The 25,055-nt window shown below is 38.3% G+C and overlaps 1 protein-coding gene across 1 annotated transcript; it reads left to right on the plus strand.

The window, feature by feature from the left end:
• The first annotated feature begins 5,045 nt into the window (after window positions 1-5,045).
• On the plus strand, window positions 5,046-24,121 carry LOC148844094 (ATP synthase subunit gamma, mitochondrial-like). Its single transcript, XM_088956783.1, has 9 exons — window positions 5,046-5,224; window positions 6,097-6,140; window positions 6,252-6,404; window positions 7,669-7,782; window positions 7,882-8,009; window positions 12,167-12,289; window positions 12,418-12,537; window positions 23,667-23,788; window positions 23,896-24,121. Exons 1-9 carry the CDS (start codon window positions 5,130-5,132, stop codon window positions 24,038-24,040), a joined length of 1,044 nt encoding a protein of 347 aa, XP_088812909.1. The 5' UTR covers window positions 5,046-5,129; the 3' UTR covers window positions 24,041-24,121.
• Window positions 24,122-25,055: the final 934 nt, after the last annotated feature.

The raw sequence follows: 25,055 nt of genomic DNA on the forward strand, positions 1-25,055 counted from the left end.
ATAAATCTCATAATGCCCGCATTAGATAAAAGGTGAGATGTGAGAGGTGACAAAGAGAAAGTGTGTTAGAATAGCATAATAAAAGAGAGAGAGAGAGAGAGAGAGAGATTAATTGACCAAAAATCCACAAACCAATGCCTGGGTCGAATGGTTTAGTTGTTCAACCGCTCGAGTGAGTGGTTTTTTGACAAAGTTAATGTTTTTTCATAAAAAGTGGTCCAACCCAAAATCGGACACAAAACTATGACTGATTCCTAGATCTAACGATTTGATCATCCGATCCAATCTCGTTTTTAAAACAATGGTTTTTGGGTTAGCTTTTCTATTGGTTTGTAAGTAGTTTCTGCCCAATGGCCCCAATCTCAAGATGTTTGATAAGGTTTTCACCTGAAATATACATTTCAAAAAGTTAGTTAAATTTTAAAGATTGATTTCTAAGATTATGAGCATCACATATTTGAGTGCTCAACTTTTCAAGGCATAATTGATAAGAAGGCTCCGAATAACATTACAAGGCACCAACTAGCTAGTTGGTAAGGTCACTTGGTGGTTGTAGCTGAGAAACTTGGAATCAAATCCCACCTGCACCTGGGTTAGGGGGTTATGGGTTTAAGGGATGGGCCACCCATTTTGTGAGGCCCGTTGTCAACACCTAATTTTTGCTCGACCCCCTCTCTAACCCATTTCTCACATTCCAAATGCCTGATCAAACCTCACCAACTTCCTCAAAACATGCTAAAACCCCAATAAACCAAATTTAACTCAAATACCCTCAAATTCACCATTAAATCCATAAGATTCCCTTTTGATGGTCCCGATTATGCCACATCACCATACCTGTTACCCGATCAGACCACATCACATGAAACCAAACCTTCAAACAACCAATCACGCCAAATTTCAGCTATAAATTCTTTGGTTTTGCCATGCATCTAGAAAGATTCCAAATGAACCACTCGCATCACTTGATACTAGCCAAACTCAAGATCTACACTATGAAACACCATTCCCCACCATTAAACCTCATTTAAACCTTTGTCAACCCCTTGATCGACGATCTGTTCAATTTTGGACCTTAAAATGATAATTTTACCCTTCATCTAGAAAGACTCTGCATCAATCACACGATATCCTCCGAAATCAAGATTTGTACTATGAAACACCACCAAACCTCATCCAAACCCTTAATAACCCCCTGATCGACAACCCATCCGAGTTTGAACCTCAAAATGACAATTTTACCCTTCATCCAGAAAGATTCTGAATGAACCACTTACATTGCCCGATACCCGCCAAGCTCAAGATTTATACTATGAAACACCATTCCCCACCATCAAACCTCAACTAAACCTTTGTCAACCCCTTAATCGACGATCCATCCAATTTTGGACCTTAAAATGATGATTTTACCCTTCATCTAGAAAGACTCCGAATCAACCACACGATATCCTTCGAAATCAAGATTTACACTATGAAACACCACCAAACCTCATCCAAACCCTTATTAACCCCCGATCGACAATCTGTCCAATTTTGAATGTCAAAATGACAATTTTACCCTTTATTCAAAATGATTCCAAATGAACCACCCACATCGCCCGATATCCGCCAAATTCAAGATCTACACTATGAAACACCATGCCCCACCATCAAACCTCACCTAAACCTTTGTCAACCCCCTGAATAATGATCTGTTTGATTTCGGATCTTAAAATGATGATTTTACCCTTCATCTAGAAAGACTCCGAATCAATCGTACAATATCCTTTGAAATCAAGATTTGCACTATGAAACACCACCAAACCTCATCCAAACCCTTATCAACCCCCCGATCAATGATCCTTCCAATTTTGAACCTCAAAATGATATTTTTACCCTTCGTCCAAAAAGATTCAAAATTAACCACACATCGCCCAATACCCACCAAACTTAAGATCTACATTATGAAACACCATTCCCCACCATCAAACCTCATCTAAACCTTTTTGAACCCCCTGATTGACAATGCATCCAACTTTGGACCTTAAAATGAAGATTTTACCCTTCGTCTAGAAAGACTCTAAATCAACCACCCCTATCACTTGATACTTTCCGAATTCAAGATCGGCACTACAAAACACCATTAGACCTTATCCAAACATTTATCAGCCTCCCGATTGATGATCAATCCGACTTTGAACCTTGAAATGACCATTTTATCCTCCATCTGAGAAAAACACCACCGACTGTCACCACCAGATCCAGTTAAACCCATTGTCATCTTTTTAATTGGCGGTTTGGAAAACACAGGCCATAAAATGCCTGTTTCACCCTTCCATCAAGGACGTTTCTACGATCTCACCTGTCGGGTTAAATCCAAAACGTCTAGTCGTTTACACCCCTCTCAAGTTTTTGAAATTACTTTTCTAGCTCCTCCTCACTAAATCCCTTTTGTTTTCCTTTTTTCAAGAACCCCCTTGACGCTTGTCACCTACCTAGCCATTGGATCTCTCTAAAAACTCCCAAATTCAATCAAGGACTTCCATGTCCTTCCTTGGCTTTTGACAATTACAGCCTAGTCCCTCCTTGTAATCTTGTTTCAAAATATTTACAAGGAGGTCCTTGCCAACCATAGATTGCTTGCTTACCTTTTGGCAAGATCTAGGCACCTTTACCATTTTTGGAAGAGCTCTTTTTGCTTCCTAAAAAAGTCATGCAGCTTTTCCTTCTAAGTAAAGCTAGGTACAAAGAAGGTATGTTTCTTTTTCTTTAAGAAATATGGAGATTTTTTGGAAAAAGAAAGGAAAGAAGATCCATTTGTATGAGATCAATATGGGGGGGGGGGGTTCCTAAATAGCCCAAAGGGTCTCTAGGTGCTCACCCTCCTCCTTTGAATCCATCATAGCTAGCTCCCAATGAGTTGCTTTTTCTTGACCAAAATTAAAAGTCCACTTCATTAAAAAGGGCTGTGGTCCCTCTCTATGTCTCTCTTTCCCAAGATTTCGGCCCTCACACATATTCACCCAAAGGTTCTTCACTCCACTGACTCTTTCCCAGCCTTAGACATCACCCATCTTCAACTGAAGACTCTTCTCTACATTCACTCTTCCCATCACCGAACCACCTTCTCCTACCGATCTCCCTATTCTAATCTTCTTCTTCCTCTACACCTCTCACTCAAGCTCCCTCCATCTTTCACGTTATCTTCCTCCTTTATATTTCTAAGGTGAACCTATCTCAATCTATCATATTCGTTTAAGAAGGAAGAGGGGAAGTCCTATTTTGGTCTACCCATCAAAGCCTTTACATGACATTCCCAATAGTCCTAGAGAAAAGCCACAAGTGAGGTAACTTTTCAATAGAATTTACAACTTCTTTTCTTTTCACTTTTTATTTTTCTTTATTTTATTTTTTTTTTACATTTTTTTGCCCAATAGAAAAATTTCAAGTCGGTTGTTATGATTTTATTATGTTGGTTAGTTTGTTTGAAAATGAATGAATATGCAGATTTTTTTCTTTATATTATCTTGGTCTCTTTTTCGAACTTTCCTCATTGAAAATATATGTGTTTTTATTTGACTTTTGTTACCTTCATCTTACTTTTATAGTTAATTTTGTTTAAGAATGAATGAAGATGTTATGTATGAATTCGGTCATCTTATTATTGACTAGTCATTTGTGTTTTTCTTTTTGTATAAACTAATGCATGCATCATATTCGGATTAGGGGATTATGAATTCGACTTAGAGTGAAATTCATGGTGGGTTGTATCATTCATGGCTTCATCATCTCCCTCCTTCGAGTAGAAGTGTGGGAGGCCTTGGATAAAAAGGGGGTAGAATGTGTAGACACTTGCCCCTTTGCTCCTTAAGGGCTTCCCACACCCGAGAAGAGGGAAAGAGAAGATCAAGCCATGTAAGATAGCATCCTCTTTATGACAAACCCTCATTGAATTGGAGGAGGCCATTTAGCTTTTCATTAAGAATGTTTTTTTTTTTTTAATCTTGATTGGCATTCCCAAGATAAGAAAGGGAGAGGGGTGCCTAACACCTTCTCTCTCATTCCCTTTGGTGCCTAGAGTCTTTGTTATAGGGATTGTGAGTCATTTTTCTCAAAACAAGGGAGGCCCATCACTCCCTTGTTCAAATGGTTGATGGGTGGCGGCTCCTCTCATGGCCATGAAGTGATGCCCAATTAAAATGGGACATTCACACCCGTGAAGTCAAAAAAAAAAAAAAGAGAAAAAAGAAAATGTAATTCTTCTATTTCAAATGTTATTCAAATAAACATACCCTCAAAAAGATTGAGGGTATAAGCTAAAACCTAAGTCAAATAACAATTCAATTAGTCTAATTGGTCTCTGGGCAAGCAATGGTTCAATTAGCACAATAAAAAATATTAGTATAAACTATAGAATAAGTTGAAAGGCAATGAATTATCAATTCATATATAATTCATTTGACATTGCCACGTAGGTCTCGTTCCTTTGTAGGTAAATATGCATGGGAAAGTTGGTCAATGAGTAACTTTTTCCTACTGACCAACTTTTTTATGTTCCTTTTGCATTAAGCAATAGGCCCTATAGTAAATTTATCTCTACTTTCCTAGGTAAAACTTATCCATCTCAAATGGTAGCTTTACTACTTGAAAATTTTCACAAAACCTGATGAGACCATTTTACCTATTTTAAGAAAAGGTAAGCTGCACTGTTTACAAACGAACGGGGCCGTAGAAAGAAGTGCATATTTACTGCTTACAAAAAAAAAGAAGTGCATATTTACTCGTTACCGAAAAAATAAAAAAAATTGAACTTTTTTGGCGCAAGCCCAGCCCGTGTACCGGGTTGGTTCAGGCTCGGGTTGGGCCTGTTACACTGACTCAAAATCGCATGATTCCCTCTGTTCTCAGCCCTTACTTACGTCGGATGGGAATCTACTTTAACTCACCAAAAGCCGGATCGCAGGGTTGGTTTAGTGCGCAGTACGCTCTCGGCGCATTTTGTCTATCAATAATCGCCGTAGGTGTTCATTTGCTCTCCAAAGGCCTAATCGCAGGATTCTTTCTGCCTTCTGACCTGGTTCAGACGCTCGACCGCTGTAAACGAGAGAAAGCCCCAAATTCGTGGAAGAAGAAGAAGAAGCTGATCAACAATGGCGATGGCTGCGTTGAGACGAGAAGGGAGGCGTTTCCTGCCATTGATGTCTTCCAACTCCATTAATGCCGCTCGATCTTCGATTGTTTCTGAGTAAGCTAACCCTAAGCCATTTCATAACGTCCCAATTTGTCAATGTCGATAATATATATATGTATACATCCTTTTTTATGGCTTCTGTTTTCCTAACACTGCTTTTCCCATTTTGATCTCATTTTCGTTCCCTTGTGTTTTCTTATTTTTCCTTCCTTGGATACAGAGAAAATAATGTTCATTAGGAGATTTCTTTCTTTTCTTTTTTTTTTTCGGACACCAATTAGGGGTTTGGACATTGGTGGAGGTGGGATATTTACCCGCGCTTTCTTAAAGAGAATATTTGGAAAAAATTATCACGATTTGAACTCAAAATAACGTGGTAATCATGTTAAGATCTTTGATGGTTTATAGTTTAGAAGAAAAGAACAAAAAATTAGTCTTGAACGGGCGTCCAACTTGTAAAGTTCACTGATCGGGGGTAAAACTAAATCAAAGAATTCTAAGTTCAACTGGTAAATGTTCTTTAGTCCGCCTCTCAAGGGGGGAAGGGGGCGGGGACGGTTGAAGAGCTCCATAAATAACCAGTTTGGCATGCAATTAATGTTAAGAGATGGTTTGCAGTTTTGCACTGATTATTCTAAAGGTATATACTGAGGATTAATCACTGAAGCTGATGATTCCTGTTCCTTGTCCTATAATATATCCACATACTGCTTTGATCTCATAAAAATTGCGTTAAAAGATAGTCTATCCACAGACAATTCTGGGACTTCGGTGGAGTTTTTAATGATTTATAACTACTTCCTTCAAGTATTACCATAAAAATTGTGTTGGATGCAGATTACCATTTTCCTTCTATAACTACTTCCTCCAAGTATTAGTGCCTCTATTTATTGTTTAGTCAATTAATTGAATATTGGAATGTGCAGAGATTTGGCCCCTCAGGGTGCACGTGCTATTTCCACTCAAGTAGGTAGGAATCATTATCTTGCTTCATTTCTCTTTGCAAGATAGGGTGACTTTTATTAAGTAAAACTTGACAACTAAACTAGTTAATTTATGGTTCTCTTTTTTCCTCATGCAGTTAGGAATCGGATGAAGAGTGTAAAAAATATTCAGAAAATCACAAAGGCAATGAAAATGGTGGCAGCTTCAAAGCTACGAGCAATTCAAGTTAGAGCTGAAAATTCACGTGGCCTATGGCAGCCATTTACGGCACTTCTTGGGGATACTCCTAGTATGTTTATTAAATATTAACCTTCATTGTACATTTTCTATTGTCAAGTTTGCTTATTCCATTTTTTTTATGGAATCTGAGAACATGTGGTTACTTTACACATTTCCTTAAAAATGTTTTTTTTTTCTTAATTCTTCAAAGTTCTGCATCATTTTTAATGCTATTCCTTTCTTTACTTGTCTAATCTCTCCCATACTATTGGAACATCTCGTTCTTTTGCCCTGGGTCTGGTGGTTGAAGTCTCTCTCTAAATAACAATTGAAAACATTTTTTCAAGAGAAAGAAACGGGTGTTCTGAAGTTTATACTCCAGAAAAGGGGTTTTGGTGAATGCTATATTAAATGAGGATCCATTGTAGAGCTTAAATAAGACATCCTTTTTGACTTACAACTAGGAACAAGACAAATCCTACTTAACTACTAGAATAACTTTGCATTGCTAAAATAACTCTATATCCAATTAGGAAAACAAAATCTTACATCCATCAGAAAATTACTAATGACTCTAATAATTTGAAAATAGCTACTGAAAAATTGTAACAATACCTTTACCATCTAAAAGCGCCAAAAATACATAAAATTTAAAATATCACAGATCTGACTTGTTAGCTCTTGCATCAGTTTGTGTCCTTTATGGCAATAAGAATGGTAGAGTTGAAAATTTAGTTCTTCCTTTCGATGTGAATGATTTTTGAGGCCCGGAATTTGGGGATGCTTGCAGTAGAATGCAATTTGTTCAGTGCCTGGGCATCCTAGAAATGGAAGTGTTATGAAAGATTTTCTCATATTATAAAAGAATAATATTGCTTCTAGTACAAGCAATTCATTCTATTTAATTCCAACTTCCGAACATGGTAATGGTTATGCTAAACTTTGAGGATTTAAATTTTGACTTCGGAGCAATTTTTTACCTGGGTCAAACTGAAATTTTGACATGAAGTTTGGCAATAATTCAAACTTTGATTAAAATTTTGAAAAACTTAAAGCATTCGTACTAAAAGAATAATTCTATTTCTTCCTTATCATCTTTATTTTCTTTTATTTTTCATTTGATCTTGTCTTTCCTTTTCTATTTTCTAGTTCTTCTATTTACCTATAGTAGTGCTTTGAACTGAAAGTATTTGGATGGATGGATGCGTTCATGCATCTCTACATGTTCTTTCTCGCCTACACACTGTATTTGTTCTTTCTCTCCTCCAAGGCTGATTGACTCTCCCTTTTTCTCTATAATAAAATTGATTACTCATTCATAAAAAAAATGCTAGGTGTTGATGTCAAGAAGAATGTTATTGTTACTATTTCATCTGACAAGGGTCTTTGTGGCGGAATTAATTCTACATCAGTCAAGGTCAGCAAGTCGCTTTACAAGTGGGCTTCTGGTAGGATATGAAAACACAGACAATTATTGTTTATTTCTTGTAATGTCAGCAATGATAAGCAAACCTTTGTAAACTTACCTTTTGATCAACTGACATCAGGTCCTGATAAGGAAACTAAATATGTCATTTTGGGGGAAAAGGCAAAAGCGCAGCTTGTACGTGACTCAAAGAAAGATATTGAGATATCCATAACTGAATTGCAGAAGAATCCATTAAACTATACCCAGGTTATTCTGATCTCATCTTTTCTTCTATCTCTCTCTTTTTCTTTCTTTCTTTCTCTTTTCACAAAATCCTTGAATCTTTTGTGTTTCAATGATAAAACACTACAATGAAACATAAGTAATATAAATGATAGGATGTATCAGTCTATGAGCACAAAAACTGATAACTTGGACCTGTGGTAATAAATATTACAATAAAGTGCATCTCATGTAACTTTTTCGCACCTAGCCGGGTGTTGTTTCTTAGGCAGGTTCTTGGTGCCAGATGATCATCATGTAAAGAATAGTGCAGGTGGAAGGGGAATACTATTGCTGGGTATGGATTGCATGAACCTAAGTCTATGCATCAGCGATATCATCTAGATGTTGAAAGTTAGGAGGAAGAAGCACAAGACTTAAAATGCTTAAAGGGATGAACTAATGGTACTAATGCAAGGCTTAAAACTTGTGGTTCTAAATAATTGGATGAACATTACTGTAGAGGGAGACTGCCAAGTAGTAATTTCATGGGTGTTTTCTGAAGATGTTCCTTGGTGTGTCAGACTTTCAGTAACAGAATCTCAAGCAGCAGAAACAAATCTGAACTGCTTGTTCAGGTGGATTCCAAGGTCTGCAGATGAACTAGCAGGTTCTCTAGCAAAATCTGGGGTATGAAGGCAAAACTTAGCTTGGGGGTGTCCAAGACCTGGGAGCTGAGAATGAATTGTAATTGGTACTGCTGGAAAAAGAGAACAATTGTTGAGTCAGTTTTAAGCTGTTTTCTATTTTCTCTTCTTATCTTTTGGATAGAAAGATTTTCTGATAATGAATATACTTTATTCTGTTGACAATCAAAAAAAAAGGTGAGGAGAAAAAGATATGGAGGTCTTTTTGATAATGCCTCAGTAAGGTAGGCCCATACATAGTTTTCAAGGCACCAAGGTGCTAGGCAATAGTGGGTGCCTTGTCACCTAGTTCCTAGGCACCCTCCTAGATGTCACCTAGGCAATGTAATTTTTTACATAGAAACCCTGATTCCTAGGGTAAGTTCCTAGGTTCCATGGTAACTAGCAACCATCATCTTTCATTGATAATTATCTTTAAACGTCATAAAAGAGTATACAGTTCATGTTAAAACATATAAGATCAACATAGTTGATTTTGTGGAAGAGAGAAAAAGGTAGATCTGTGGGTGATTTGATCTCTCATATATCTTACTTGTGTAACTTGTGGTGCTGAATTTTACAGAGTTCAATGGGATTTCCTTGAATAATCTACAGCTGAATGTAGTGGAGATCTTGTTTTCTTCCCCCATTCCTCAAAGATTTCCCAAACTCCTAGATAGGGAAATCCTGACACAGCTGGAATTGGAGCTGTGTTAAGAAGAAGAGATGGAAGCATTCGGTGGGCTTTCAGTGGACCCATTGGGCTTACTGATTCCACAAAGCTGAGGTTCTAGCTGCTCTTATTGGGCTTCATATAGCAAAGGTACAGGGATTGTTTAGTCTAGCTATCAAAGGAGATTCTGTCAACACCATAAACTATCTAGGAGAGAAAGATAGTGGTCCTTGGAGGCTTGCTCACTTTCTGATGGAGGCAAGAGATATCTTGAGTTCCATGACTGTGAAGCTCATCTGGATTCCTAGGGAATTGAACCATTTAGCTGATAGTTGGGCCAAAAGTGGCATTGTTAGGGAAATTTTTTACAGTGACAGAAACCTGTCTTTGTAATTTCTATTTTGGGTTTCCTCTTGCACACCTCACCTCATGGACCTTTCTTTTGTTTCTTAATAATTTCAGTTACTCTTTCTCTCAAACATCAACATAGTTATGAGAAGAAAAATAAAAAAGAAAAGAAATTTCAGAAAATGTAGAACTGAGCTGCTACTTTTTTTAGGAAAAGGAAAAAAAAGGTGGATGAAGAATGTGCTGCTGATGATAAAAATAATGAATGTGTTTATTGGATAGACTTTTAAGTTCTTAGTTCTTACTTGCTTATTGGTTCAGGTTTTGAAGTCTTTGAGGGTTCAAGACAGCATACACTAACATATGTGTTGATTGAACCCTGAAAAGCAAGAAAATAATAAAAAGAAACTAGTATATAAACCCACAAAGTACAAGTTTTAGCTTAATAATATCTATTTAATTATTATAATATCAAAAAACAAAGAATATGAGTGTTTCATAGTAGCATGTACAAAATAGGTAGGTGATTAGGTGAAGTGACCATCCGTAGGTGCCTTGTCACCTAGGCATCGCCTTGACAACTATGGGCCTATGGAAGGTAGCTGGTGTCATTTGGGGCTTTTGTTTTAATTAATTTTTCTGGGTAGCGGCATGTTTTTTTTTTTTTTTTTGCTATTATTATCAGTATTTTCTGAGTGTGGTGCATCATATATCTGGTGCTTTCTACTTGTTGGAGGTTTGGAGCTTTAGTTTTGGTCTGGTTGGGGTCTCTTCTGTGTGCTTTGATCTGGTGATGCCTAGGTCGTTTATGTGGATTTGTGATTTTTTGTCTTTTGGTTGCCATAGTTAAGTTATATTATTGTATCCACAAATCATTTGTTTTTGTTCTCTTAGTCAGTCTCTACTCGTATACCAGTTGTACATGTTGTACATACTGCTCTTGGTCCTGGTAGCACATTTCCTCTTTGCCATGAAGATAAACAAACAAGCTTTTGGTTATGAGATTATTCAGAAGGTGGGCACCTATCATCACATGTTCAGAGAAGATGACAGGATGGGTAGATGATTTCCTCTCATGATCAATAACGGAAAATTTTCATGATAGGAAATCATCTACCTTAGTCTGGATTCATTTTCTGATTCCATTTAGGGACAAAGTGGTTCTGCCTGTACGAGATGTTTGAGGCTATAAGAAGGAATCATGTTAACCTCAGAATCAGAACATCAAATTTTATATTGAGATGTTCTTTTTGTTTTTTAATCAGCATGTTGAGATGTTCTTTTATCATTGACAAAATAACAGCTTCTTTAACTTTGAATTTGTACATACCACCATTCAACTGGTTGTACAGGAGCGTACTATATGCATATATAGGAGTACATTACACTTTACCTTTTCAAGAAAACAAAAAAAAAGAACCTTATAGTTTCATATTGGATTTCTATTGTAGATATGCCCATAGAAATATTTATGGGGTTATATTTTTGGGTATCACTTTGACATAGCCAGATCCAATTTTCTAAGTGGATGGATATTCATTTTTGGGATCCTTCTGAACTGCTTATTAGCAAGCTTAATTTGAACAAGTGCTTGTTTAGGCTGGTTCTATCTTTGTTGGAGGCCAGCTAGCTGATTGCCATCTCGTATTCATCTATTCTTTTAAATTTTGGTATACTTTATTTCACTCCTCTTTTGCGAAAAAAAAAAAGAACAACACGCACACACACACACACAAAAAAAAAAAAAACCGCTCAGCCTAAATGACCCAGGAGGCTGCCCTCCCTCCTACATCAGCTAAACAAATAGAAGAGAATACATATTTTGTCCTCACTTGAAAGCCTGAACTTTCGCTATGACCTGTGGCAGCCAGACAATCAGGAGCTTGGTTGCTTCCCAAAACACATGCTTATATTGAATGTTTAGTCTCCAAGATTCGCGGATGTAGTAGCACTCTTTGATGATAGCATTAATAGCATCCCAATCCCTAAGACAGTCGATTATCAGCTTTGAAACCCCCTTCAATGATAATGTTAAAATTTCTATACAATTTGCGGCCTCGCGAGCTTCTAAGGCAGTCCATGCTTCTGCTGTATTAATGGAGCATTGACCCACTGGCTTGCTTCTGTATATTAGAATTTATCCTTTGTCATTCCACTTTGACATTTTTCTAGGTAGCTACTTTTTATTGTGTTCAATGTTCAAACTCAAAGAATGGGTGAAACAAGCTTTTGGTCATAGATTACTAATTCTTGCTGTAGAATCAGTGAAGTACACCTTAAATTATGGTTGATAAATATCAAAGCTTATAAGAAATAGTCAGATTCTTCAACAAAGACATCTTTCACTTGCATTATCAAAAATTTATGAATTGAAAAAGTGACAATCATTTATCTCTAAATGAATTGTTAATCCAAGTAACTACTCTCTTCCCTGTCCCAAATGCACATGCACACTCAACAGGCTTTGTGAATAATTCAGGTTCTTGTTCTTCTAGGTTTCAGTTCTTGCTGATGACATTTTGAAGAATGTTGAGTATGATGCTTTGAGGATTGTCTTCAACAAGTTCCATTCGGTTGTCTCTTTTATGCCAACTTTAGCAACTGTATTGTCTCCCGAGGTGACTAGTTTATTGTTACTTATCTTTTTGTTTTTCGATAAATGTTTATTGTTACTTATCTTGTTTGCTTAGAAAAGTGTGTTTTCAATTTCCTGGATACTTTCTGAACTTTGTTTTGTTTGGGTCAGGTTGTGGAGAGAGAGGCTGAAGCTGGGGGGAAGCTTGGTGACCTGGACAATTATGAAATTGAAGGTGGTGAGACAAAAGGCGAAATTCTTCAGAATCTTGCAGAGTTTCAGTTTTCGTGCGTATGTACTCTCCCTCTGGAAAATAGGACATTATTACTCTTCCGTTTCCTTTTCTTTCCTGGCAGTAGGTAGGGCCAAACCTTATTGGCCTTGAAATGCAACCCTTGTTATAACTTATAAGGTAACACTGTAGCAATTTCTTATTTCTGGTGTGGTTATTGTACGTGTTAAAATAGTTTATGTTGTAGAAATCTATTTTTCTATACAGTTTGTGCTGCTCAAAACATAATTGGGATTTGGCTGTGTTTAGAAGCCGAAAAAGATTAGGTGTGCAGCCCTCCCTCTGAAGTTCATATTCTAGTACCTTTTAACCTTTATTGTGTTAAGCAATTGGGTGCTGCCAGAACTGTGGTGTCATGCAATTGATGCTGCTGAAAGTCATCTTGAGAAACATTGAGATGCTGTGGAAGCTATAGATGCCAATCACCCCCTCTTCGATGTGTGCATGGTTTAAAATTTCCCTTAATTTCTTTATATTTTCACAACATGTTTCCATTTCCATGGGTAGTAACATGAAATTTTACTGGAATCAACATATTCCCTAGTGAACGCTACCAGTACTATGCAGAGTGCAAGAGATAGTATTATAATATAAACTGGTGACAATATTGTAGATATGTTTCCTCTCCCTCCCCTGTGGTTCAAGAAAGTTGGGTACCACCGCCTCAGTTCAGGGTGATGTTAAACTTTGATGGAAGCTCCTTGGGTAATCCAGGTCAGTTGGGAGTTGGGGGTGTATTCAGAAATGAGAAAGGAAAAGACTTTGCCCTTTACTTAGGCCTGATTGGGATGGAAGATTCCTTAAGGGCAGAAGTCATGGCCTTACTTCAAGGCCTGAGATTGGTGAAACAATGGGGAATGCAGCAATTAGAAGTGGAAGGAGACTCCAAGCTGGTAATAGGGTGGATGCAATCTGGAAACTTGTGAGTTTGGTCACTTAGGCAGCCTCTAAGAGAGATTATTAGCTTAGATAGGGAGATTGGGGTGCAATTTAAATGGGTAAGAATGTCAGCAAGGAATGGGCGACATGTTAGCTAAGCAAGGAGTTTCTAGGGAGTCTTTGTTTTGGGCTTGTTTGGAAGGTTTTGTTTTTTTGTTTTTATATTCCATCCATCTTGTGGGTGGTAAATCTGTAATTTTTCAAATCTTCAATGAAAGTAACCATTTCCTATAAAAAAACATTGTAGATATGTAGAGTAGCAATGTTATTGCCTACTTAACTTGCATGATTACCGCTTTGAGCTAGCTTGATATGCATTTCAAGCATGAAATTAAATATTAGTTTGTTTTTGTGTAATAGATTATTTAGTTTTTTTTTTGCTAGGAAAGATTATTTCATTGATCTATTAGAACCATTTGCATTTTCTATGAGTTTAAAATTTTTCTTTAACTCATTCTATCATGTAATTTTGAATCTTAGGATTTACAGGACAACTTTAAAACATATTCTTTTGCCTATAACCTTAGTTTCTTAGCTATGTTTAATGATTTAGAACAAGATAATAATTTGAAAAGGTGTGCCTATGCTTATTTTATTATTTCATAAAATATCATTCTATATTTTTGCATATTTTACAATGTTTTCACCATTTCTATAGTTTTTACTAAATTTCCATCTGATATTTCTGACATTTTGACATGTTTCCTATATTTGGACAACCCGATATTTCCTCCACACTGGCATTTTAACCTATGTGGGCTACACAACAGAGGGTAACCCATCCTCCATACTCATAACCCCCAAACCCTGGTGACAGCGGGATTTGATGCCAAGTCTCTGCTACAACCAGGTATATGCTTATCTCTGACCGAAGGGTATAATCTTGTAAGGACTTGCTTTGTAGAAGAAGAAATTCAGTCCCTTCAACTTAAGTTCAATATGTTTTATGAGTTTATTCCATCTCTCCAAAAGTTAAAACCAGTCTCAGATTTGGTGCTTTACTCTCTTGGAAATCTGTTTGGATTCTGGGTTATGAGGACTTCATGACCATGAGTGAGAAGGTGATTCTTGAAGTCTGTAACATTTTCCTTTGACCTAATGAGTGTGATATTTCAGTGTGGATGGCTGAATCCTTAGGTTGTTTCTCCTCAAAATTATTAATCTATCCTTGTCCTAATCTTGTTCTGTTAAAAGCTCTTTGTAATGGTCTTGATCTATTGAAAATTAAAGCCTTTTGTTGAAAATGGCTCTCATGATTATCATGGGGGCTTCAGGGGAGATGCAGGAGAAATGATAATGGTCTGTTCTAGACCAACGGGGGAATAGAATTCCCTAAAAGCTCTCTCCCTGTTACAGGGCCTAAAATTAGTTTTCTTGAGCTTGGTTTGGCTGCAAGTGGATGGACATTTTATGGTCATAATTGAGTGGATAGTCTAGCTAAAGGAGGGGGAAGCATTGTTTTGTGGTTTGCAAATGGCAGGATGACATGAATCTCTTTGATTTTTTTTTTGATAATAATCCCACATGGCCTTCTTCATGGCTTTGTTGATCCTGAGGAGGGAGTCCTCGGCTTCGAGGATTGGTTGTCCTTCTGTTGGTTCACGGACCTGATTACTAATGCCCCAAACAATGCTACCAGGAATACGCTGATCAATGTTGTTTTTTGCTCATCTCATCAATAAGTCATCATCTGATCCACAAACTTGCTCTTTAGAAGAGGGCCTAGTGGAAAACCATGGAGGAAGGGAGGTTTCAGCAGACTGAGGCTCGAAGAAGATCTCTAAGGTTGGAAGCAAAGCAGTTCCTATTTGAAAGTTACAGGGTGAAAGGGAAGAAAGCTTTAAAAATCAGAGAAGTTAATATGGCCACGGTGTTGCTAGTAGGGGTAGAAGCATTGGTGTGGTTTCAGACTTTCATCGAAGATGCTGTTCAGGTGAGTAGGAAGTCTGAAACAAAGATTCAATTGAGATTAATGGCGGAAGGTATATAGCAGAAAGAAGGGAGAATCCTGAAGGAAGGTACGTGGTGCTTATGGAATTCTTTGGAGAAGGAAAAAAGCAGATGGTCTGCTTCCCTGAAGGTAAGAAGTGGAATGGCTGGGAAGAAGTTTCAGGGATTTTGAAGGACTTCATTACACGGGAGAAAGCTAGAGAAGAAAGTAGAAGGGAGCTAGTAGAAGAAACACAGGGGGTTTATGGAGACTCTAAAGTGAGGGAGCAGAAGGAACTGCCAGTAGAGGTAACAGAAATGCAGCTTATGGCTCAAGCAACAAAGGACTGTAGAATGGTTTGCAACAAGCACAAGAATGACTGGGAGAAGAAATTTATTGTTACCTTAACAGCCCCACCGAAGGACTGGACGAGAATTGCTGAAGAGTTACTAAAGAAGCTGAAGTTAAACAGTACGGTTATTTTAGCCTCCTTTGAAAAATGTAAGGCCCTTCTAGAGTTAGTAGAAGAGAAAATGGAACTCCAGGCTATGTGTTGTCAATTGGAGTCAGCCTCTGTGACTGCTCAAAATGGATTCCTCATTCTAACTCTAAGGATCTGCATGAGAGGGACAAAGTAATTGTTCGTTTTTGTCTCAATAGCTACCGTTTCATCTATGGATTTCAGATGTTTTTGTCTCAATAGCTACTCTGTAAAAAGCAAGGTTAGAAGGCTTTTTTTGTTAAAGACCTCCACTCAGCTGCAGTATGTTTGAGTAATGTAAACTTGGAAGATATCCCGTGTTCAGTAAAGGTACTGGTTGATGGAATCATTTATTCAGCCTGGCTAGTAACAACCATTGAAGCTGAGCTTTGGAGGGAGGGAAGAAGGGAAGAAGATGAGAAGGTAGAAGAAGAATGGCTACGTGGAAGAATTCCAATGGATGCAGGAAAAGAGAAAGGAAATTACACTGAAATGGCAAAGCAAAATCTGGGGAGAGGAAAAGGTGAATTAAAAGAGGGAGAAGTGTATAAGGCAAGGGAAAGAAAGGGATGAGACATACGGCTGGTCTTATGCTGAGGTGCTGACAAATGGGCCTAGACGTGTGAATCAGTCCCAATTTCAAATTTCAAAAGAAGGGGTGGGTCAGCCAGCTGGTGGATCAGGTTTGAATAGAACTGAGCCATTAGGGTCAAAGGCTATTAAACCATAATCACATGATGGGTATTAAGAAAGATGGGCCTGGGTTGGTGAAACAGGGGCTGGGTAACTTAAAACTTACTTTGGGCCCAGCTGTTGGGCCTCAAAGGGCAGCAGCACATGACAACTTAAAAGAGCACGTGAGTCAGAAGGAAAGCCCTTTGATGGATGATAATATTGGTCCATCTTCTTCCTCTTCGATCAAGTCAGTGACAAAGGAAACCGAAAATACCAGAGACGGTGTTCGGCAATGATCTGAGTACAGAGCAAAGGGAAAACTCTGGTTTCCCCTGAAAAGCGAAACCCAAAATTTAATAGATGTGGTGGTAAAGGTAAGGAGAAAGTGCAGGAACCAGACTCAGAATTTGAAGAGAGTTCCAGCGAGGACGAGTCAGACTTGAGTGAATACTCAAGCTTGGGCAGTATAGATCAAACAGTGCAGGTTGATATGAACAAAGCAGAGAGTTTCAACACTGAAGAACTGTTCTTGGGAGAAGAAAAGGAAAAATCGACCAATACGAAAGAAACAAAGGAATTTGGGCAGATGACACCTTCCCCTAAATTAGAGAGACTACCTCCTGTTTCCAGCAAGAACAGGATGCACAGGAAGTGAGACAAGGGGAAACTTTGAAGATGAGTATGAAGGCAATAGAGAGGGGTGCATTTGAAAAGGTTTTAGGCGCAACCAGAATTGTTAATAATCCCACTCCCACTCAACACAGGCAATTTTCAGGGGCTGATTCTGATTTTCTGGGCTCCAAACAGGACTTCCCAACCACACTTGTCTTCGATTCTCGTCCAATGTCTCCAAGTAGTGTGTCCTTTCAGTTTTGGCCACTGATATGTGTGCTTTGCCTGAAACAGGTACAGCAGCTAACCAGCCTGATTGGTTAAGGAGAGAGGGTGGAGATGGGATTGTGAGGTTAGAAGAGGGAGAGGTAGAAGATAGAAGAGGGGGGGGGGGAAGAGGAAGTGGAAAAGAGGGCCTAATAAGTGAGCTTGTGGATTTGAAAAAAAGGGAAGAGACAAGTCAGGAGGGTGTGCAAGAAAAAGGTGACTCAATTTTAAGGGAGAATACAAAAGATAAAGGAGTTCAGAAGACAAAGAAGCTTTCTAGAAAGAGTGAAGAAAAAAACAAAAAGTGGAAGAGGAAAAAGACAGAAGTGGAAAGGCTGATTCTTGATGTAGAGGGTGATATTGAATTTAGTGGGAGAGGAGATAGGCGGAAGCAACAAAAGTAGGGAGGAAAAATAAAAAGAGGGTTTCAATTTAAGAAGTCAAAACATGAAATTAATTAGTAGGAATGTGAGAGGTTTGGGAAGTGCAAGGAAAAGGAGTGTGATAAAAGACCTAATAAAAAGAGAGGATCTTGATGTGGTAATGCTGCAAGAGACCAAATTAACATAATTGGATCGAAGGGTCATCAGTAGTTTGTGGAGAGCGAGAGGAATAAGATCGGTTGAGGCTCCATCTTGGGGGGCTTCATGGGGTATGGTGATTTTGTGGAAGGATGAAGTTCTTGAAGCAATGGAAGAATTGACAGGTAGGTATACTGTATCAGTAAAATTCAAGAGTGTGGAGAATGGATTCAATTGGGTGTTAACTAATGTCTATGGACCAAATACTTATAGAGAGAGAAGTGATATGTGGGAGGAACTGTATGCAATTTGGGGTTTGTGGGAAGGTGCTTGGTGTTTGGGAGGGGACTTCAATGTGATAAGATTTTCTAATGAAACTTCTAAGCCCAATCAGTTTATCACCACTAGTATGAGGAAATTTAATGAATTCATAGACTTGTGTGAATTGAAGGAGATCTCCCTGTTGCAATCCAATTTCACTTGGTCCAATTTTCAGGAAAACCCACTATGCTCAAAGCTGGATAGATTTCTGTTCAATAGAGGATGGGGAAATCATTGGGAAGGTTTGGTTTCCAGGGCGTTGCCTAGAGTCACTTTAGATCACCACCCCATTAGATTAGGAACAAAAATCTTCTTACATGGCCCTGCTCCTTTCAAATATGAAAACATGTGGTTGACGCATCCAGATTTTATTCAGAAAGTGGAGGATTAGTGGAAGGAGGAACTAAGAGGAATAAGGTGGGAAGGAATCAAATTCCATAAGAAATTGCAAAGATTAAGATCTAAAATAAAGGAGTGGAATAGGGATCATTTTGGAAGGTTAGAAGAAAGGAAATTGACCCTAATTTCCCAGATTGAAGAGTTGGAATGTGGAAATCGAGAGAAATCTCCGTGCGGAAGAGAGGGATTTAAGATGTAAATCAAAGAAAGAATTGGAAGAAGTCCTTAAGAGAGGAAATATCTTGGAGACAAAAGTCAAGACAAAAATGGATAAAGGAAGGAGATGGGAATACACAATTCTTTCATGTGATTGCAAATGGAAGAAGGTGCAAAAACTTTGTGGCTAGGTTGGAAATCAATGGAGAGCTAATATCAAATCAAGATGAAATTGCTAGAATCTTTGTGGACCACTTTAAATCCCTTTACAGGAGACCTCTAGAGGATAGATTAAGCTTAGAAGGTTTGGAGTGGCCTTTACCAGATGAGGAGGCAGCAAATTGGCTGGAAAGAGATTTTGAGGAAGAAGAAATAAGAAAGGCAGTGTTCTCCATGAATGGGTCTAAAGCATCGGGCCCAGATGGATTCACAATTGCTTTCTATCAGGATTGTTGGGAAGTGCTGAAAGATGATTTAATGAAAGTCTTTAAGGAATTCTCAAATACACATATTATTAGCCCTAGAGTTAATGCAACTTTCTTGGCCTTGATTCCAAAGAAAGGTGATGCTAGCCATCCAAAGGATTTCCGACCCATTAGTCTAGTGACTAGTGTTTACAAGATAATTGCTAAAGTCCTATCATTGAGGATCAAAGTGATTCTCCCCTCCCTCATTAATCAGTATCAAGGAGCTTTTGTTCAAGGGAGACAAATAGTTGATCAAATTCTAATAGCCAATGAATGTGTAGAGGAGATGAAGAGGTCTAGGAAGGAAGGTTTTGTGTGCAAATTGGACTTAGAAAAGGCCTATGATATGGTTGATTGGTGTTTTTTGAAAGTTCTGCATCAACGGGGGTTTGGGGAGAGATGGTGCAATTGGATGCTTGGGTGTGTACAATCTTGTCATTTTTCTATCTTTGTTAATGGAGTGGTAAAAGATTTATTCCCATCTTGCAAAGGGTTAAGGCAAGGTGATCCCCTGTCACCCTTCCTTTTTACTTTAGTGGCAGATGTCTTCAGTAAACTTCTCTCTAAGGCAGACAGAGAAGATAATTTTAGGGGTTGGAGAGTGGGTAGAGACAATGCCCCATTTACTCATCTCCAATTTGCTATGATATCATTATTTTTTGTGAAGGAGGAGACATTAGGAAAGTTGGGAGATTGAAAAATCTAATCAAGAAGTTTGAAAAAGTGTTGAACATAAAAACAATTTGGACAAGAGTTGCATAGCATGCATTACTTTGGAGGGGATGGTCCTACATAGGATAGCAGATTGCTTAGAATGTCATAACACCCCGTGGCCTTTGACCTACCTAGGGCTTCCCCTAGATGCAAACCCAAAGGAAAGTAGGTTTTGGAATCCAGTTATAGAAAGATGTCAAAAAGAGATTGGTTGCTTAGAAGAGAAGTTACATCTCTTTGGGAGGTAGGATCACGCTGATAAAATCAACTTTGTCTAACCTACTCATCTACTTTCTATCTGTCTTTAGGATTCCACCAAGAGAAGAAAAGAAATTAGAAAAAATTATGAAGGATTTCCTTTGGGAGCCAGGAGAGACTAGAAAGGACCACTTGATAAAATGGAGGTTGTGTGTAAAAGAAAGGAAGGTGGTTTAGGTCTAGGGATTGTAAGGAAGAAGAATACAGCTCTGTTAGGGAAATGGTTATGGAGATGGCCTCTTCAAAGAGAAAACTTGTGGGTTGAAGTAGTGGCAAGTATACATCATAGATTGGAGAATGGTTGGGATGCTAGTGTATCGCATAGGGCTACCTTGGCAGCACCTTGGAAAGCAATTCATAGCCTCCTCCCTCAGTTTCTCAGGTACATCAGGTATGATGTTGGCTCATGGAATTTAATTCGTTTCTGAGAAGACACTTGGTTTGGTGATCGGCCTTTAAAGGAGGTTTTTCCATCTTTGTATTCTATATCGTTGTATAAAAATAAGGTCATTTAAAATTTTTGGTTCTTCCTTCTTTGCCTTTGAGTCTTAATTGGGATCTTGGATTTCGTAGGGGTTTGAGGGATGAGGAAGCAACTTGTCTGTGAGAGCTTCTCCTTCTCCTTGATAGTGTTTGCTTAGAGCTTTCTTGTCCAGATAGAAGAATTTGCTTCCCAAGCTCTAAAGGTTCCTTTTCTTGTGCCTTCTTTTTTAAAGCTCTTTGTCGGTTCTCTTCCTCTTTGCCCTTTCCTTGGAAAAAAGTGTGGTTTTCAGTGATTCCCCCTAAAATTCAGGCCTTCTGTTGGGAATTGGCTCTTGGGAAAATTAATACTCTGGATTATTTGCAAAAGGAGAGGCCTTTTCTGTGTATTTCCCCGAATTGGTGCACTCTATGCAAATCTGATGGTGAATCTTGTTATCATTTACTAATTTCCTGTTCTTTTGCTACAGATATATGGGATTGGTTTTTCTCTTTGTTTGGGTGCAGGTGGAATATGCCAACAGAGATAAAAATGCTGTTTGACCCATCTACCTTTGTGTTACCGAAGAAGAGGGGAAGAGTAATTTGGAGGTACACTAGAGCAGCAGTGGTGTGGACCTTGTGGAAAGAGAAATTCCAGAATCTTCCAAGAGAAAGAAAGGAGCAAACAACAAATTGTGGAGTGTATAATGACTAGGATTATACACTGGCTACAAATGGTGGAACTATTCAAAAATTTCACATTTGATGATATTTGGAGGAATTGGTCTTTAGTGGCTTCTAGCTCAATGCAGAAGGTTATGGCAAGGTTGGCTTGGGCTCCTCCCATTGAAGGATTTTTGAAATTAAACTTCGATGGGAGTAGTCAGGGCAACCCAGGCCCAGCTGGAATAGGAGGGGTCATCAGAGACAAGCAAGGAAACTTAAGAGCACTCTTCTTAGCAGCCCTACAAGGCAGAATTGTACTCAGCCCTACAAGGTGTACAGATTGCAAGAGAGTTAGGATTGGAAAATTTGGTGATAGAGGGGGACTCCAAGGTGGTGGTGGGTTGGCTAAAAAACCCAGATTCAGTGATTTGGGTTTACAGAAATGAATTGAAGAAATTCAAATGGTTAACTCAGCAGATGGAGGTAACTATATAGTGGGTGGGGAGGGAGGCAAATGCTTTTGCTGATTCTCTAGCTAAACAAGGGGTAACTGGGGAATAGTTGTACTGGGCCCAATTGTAACTTTATGATGCTTCTGTATCAACGAGTGAGGCTGCACCTCGTGCCTCATATTGGGATGCTTGTAACAAACTATTTATCATTCGCTTCTAATGGAATCAATTGAATTTTATCTATAAAAAAAAATCTCAGATATGTATCTATTTGTATCTCCGTAACCATAGTTGTCAAGGCGATGCCTAGGCGACAAGCAGTTTTGCATACTGTGTAATAAAATACTTCTATATTGTTATTTTTTTGAGATTATAATATTATAAAATAGATATTATTAAAGGAAAATATTCATTTTTTGTGTTTATAAACTAATTTCTTTTTATTATTTTCTTATTTGTTAGGGTTTAATCAACACAAACATTGCTAACTGCTGTATTGAACTCTCAATGATTTCAAAATCTGAACCAATAAGGGAAGAACTTACAATTTTAGTTTACTCAACGCATTTCTTCTTCCATATTCATAAAAAAAACACATTTCTTCTTCCACATCTTCTCCTTCTTTTCTTCTTTTCCTATAACAAAAATAGGTGTTCAGCCCCCATATTTTTTGAATTTTCTTTCCTTTTTTCTTTTTCTTCTCATAAAAATGTTGATTTTCTAGACTTAAACATGAAGTTTATAATTTTCTTATGAAAATTATGGATAGTTATTAAAGAAAGTTGGTTATGGAACCTAGGGAACAACCCTAGGATATGTGATTTTTACTTAAAAAAATCAATCACCCAGGCGACTAGGTGACAAAGCGCCCTCCTGTCACCTAGCCTTGCCTTGGTGCCTTGATGTCCCTAACCCCTATATATTTATTCTCAGCCTTTAGAGCAGTTGGTCTTATCCCTGACACCATGGGGTGTGGAGGTTTGTACTCTTTCACTTTTAGCAATGAACTATTTCCCTTTTGATTTTTATACTGACTGGGGGGGGGGGGATTTGAGTGGGTACTTTTAGCACAGATGGTCGCCAGACTCAGGCAAGAAAGAAGTGAGAGCATTGGCATCCACATTGAACAGTTTGAAGTGGATCCCTTTGGTCAATGCTCTTACTGGTAATCTAGAAAGGGAGGTAATAAGGACATCAGAATTGTAGCGGGTGGCTGTTTGGGGTGGGGGTGGGTGGGACGATAGTTGTTATATATATATAGTACTGTATTACTGTTTTGAGAGTTTGTTGTACTTTTATATTATATTTTGTTTCTCTGTTCCAGGAGTCTCTTGGATGCAAGGTTCCTTCATTATCATCATCATTAATGATGCTCATTTGATCATTTCAAATGATAAAGAAAAAAAATATTGAAAATTTGAGATATTCCATTTGTTAGAAGCTTTTAAGTGTTCAGTCTGAGATCCATCTCTACTGGTATGCGTGTTCAAAATCTTTTTTTGATCAGTAGCATGTTCAAAATCTTGAGGTTTTGGATATCATATTAGCCAGATATTAGACAGTCTATTTGAAAGAATTGTTGTTCTTAATTTGCAACTTTTTTTTTTTTGTTTTATTTTAGTCCCAACTATTGGTAGGTCTGTTTTTGGTTCAACTTGATGATGGCAGAAGTGATGATATTCTGCCCCCGCCCTGCACACAACGAAATGAAAAAGAAACGCCAGATTATTTGAGTTAAATTTTATGCATTTCCTCGTTTACATTCTTGCTTTTTTCTTTTTAAATATATTTTTTTTTCACCATGGCAGGTTCTGTTCAATGCAGTACTAGAAAATGCATGCAGTGAGCAGGGGGCAAGGATGTCTGCGATGGACAGTTCCAGCAGAAATGCTGGGGAGATGCTCGATAGGCTTACTCTTACATACAACAGGTCTCTCTCTCTCTCTCTCTACACAGACATTGTGACCAATATATGCATAAAATCTTATTTACATGTAGAGTGACTAATCATCTGCCCGCTGTTTTGTCATATACTAGGACCCGCCAAGCATCTATTACAACAGAGTTGATCGAAATTATTTCAGGAGCATCAGCACTGGAGTCAAGCCTATTGACAAAACTCATTGAGTGGTTTCCCTCAACTTACTTTGTCTTATTTCCTGATAAACCAAAAGCAACCTAAAGGTTCAGTGGTGTGTTCCACTTAGACCTGTTCATTGGCCGGCTCCGCTTGGCCCCTGGACGGGCTTGAACATGCAAATGAGCCCGTGGGTTTAATCTCAGGCCAAAAGCCCGACCCGTAATAAATTCGAGGCGGCGAACATTCATTGGCGCAACAACTCTGGCGGTGAGTCTTCTCTCCTGTTCCTCTTCTCACTTCTCTTTCAAATCTCAAACATCGACGAGGGGACGAATATAGGTACTGGTGGTAGCGGTGTGTTCTCTCTCTCTCTCTCTCTCTCTTAGGTGCGAATTGACACACTTTCACTGTTAAAATTGCAGCTCACCGCGAACTTAAGCTTCGGCGAACATAGTAACCGGTGGTGAGTAAAAGCCCGGGTTCGGGCCTAACAAATTTCCATTCATGAAGAGTAAAAGCCCGGCCTGGCCTGACCTATGAATAGGTCTAGTTCCACCCAAGATGGGGCTCTACACAAAAACCAGCCAGCATGATGATTTGATGTGTATGCATTCTAGGCCATGGATGAATTATGATATATATTTCATTTTGGCATATTTAAAGGAGCCTAAAATGGAAATTTTGATATGCCGTCCAAATGTCAGGGTTTTAAAAATTGACCCGGGATTGGAATTGCTTTGCCACTGGTTTCCAGGTTAGTTGTTCGGCTGTCTGGTTTAGATGGATGGCCTTTTCTATTTAAAAAAATAGAAAGAAAAAAAAATTAAAATAAAAATGGCTAAAACCCATTGTCCAAGTCAAATGGTTTGACAACGTGACTGTTCAGGTCAACACGTCGTTGATAAAGTCAATGGTTTTTGGCCAAGGATTGGGCTAAGGGTGAAATGGAATCAGTTGCCTAGACGGTTCCCAAGTCGAATGTTCTGATTGGTTCGAAAATACTGCCAAATATTTTCTTCCAAGTTAAATATCTTTCTACTACATTTCTTCTTTCCTAAGCTTTTTTCATTGTCACAACAGTTTGGTTTGTGACTTGGTATCCATCCATTTGAGGAGG

The sequence above is a fragment of the Nelumbo lutea genome, chromosome 8 (genome assembly GCF_056320005.1).
Source record: "Nelumbo lutea isolate HS-2025 chromosome 8, American lotus-T2T, whole genome shotgun sequence".
In the NCBI taxonomy this organism is placed as follows: domain Eukaryota; kingdom Viridiplantae; phylum Streptophyta; class Magnoliopsida; order Proteales; family Nelumbonaceae; genus Nelumbo; species Nelumbo lutea.

What these genes read in the sequence shown, in the direction of transcription:
- LOC148844094 (XM_088956783.1), top strand. Translation starts at nt 5,130, where the DNA reads ATGGCGATGGCTGCGTTGAGACGAGAAGGGAGGCGTTTCCTGCCATTG. An exon ending in TGCTATTTCCACTCAAGTAG is followed by an intron (nt 6,141 to 6,251) that starts GTAGGAATCATT and finishes TTCCTCATGCAG; the next exon opens with TTAGGAATCGGATGAAGAGT. An exon ending in ATCCATTAAACTATACCCAG is followed by an intron (nt 8,010 to 12,166) that starts GTTATTCTGATC and finishes TTGTTCTTCTAG; the next exon opens with GTTTCAGTTCTTGCTGATGA.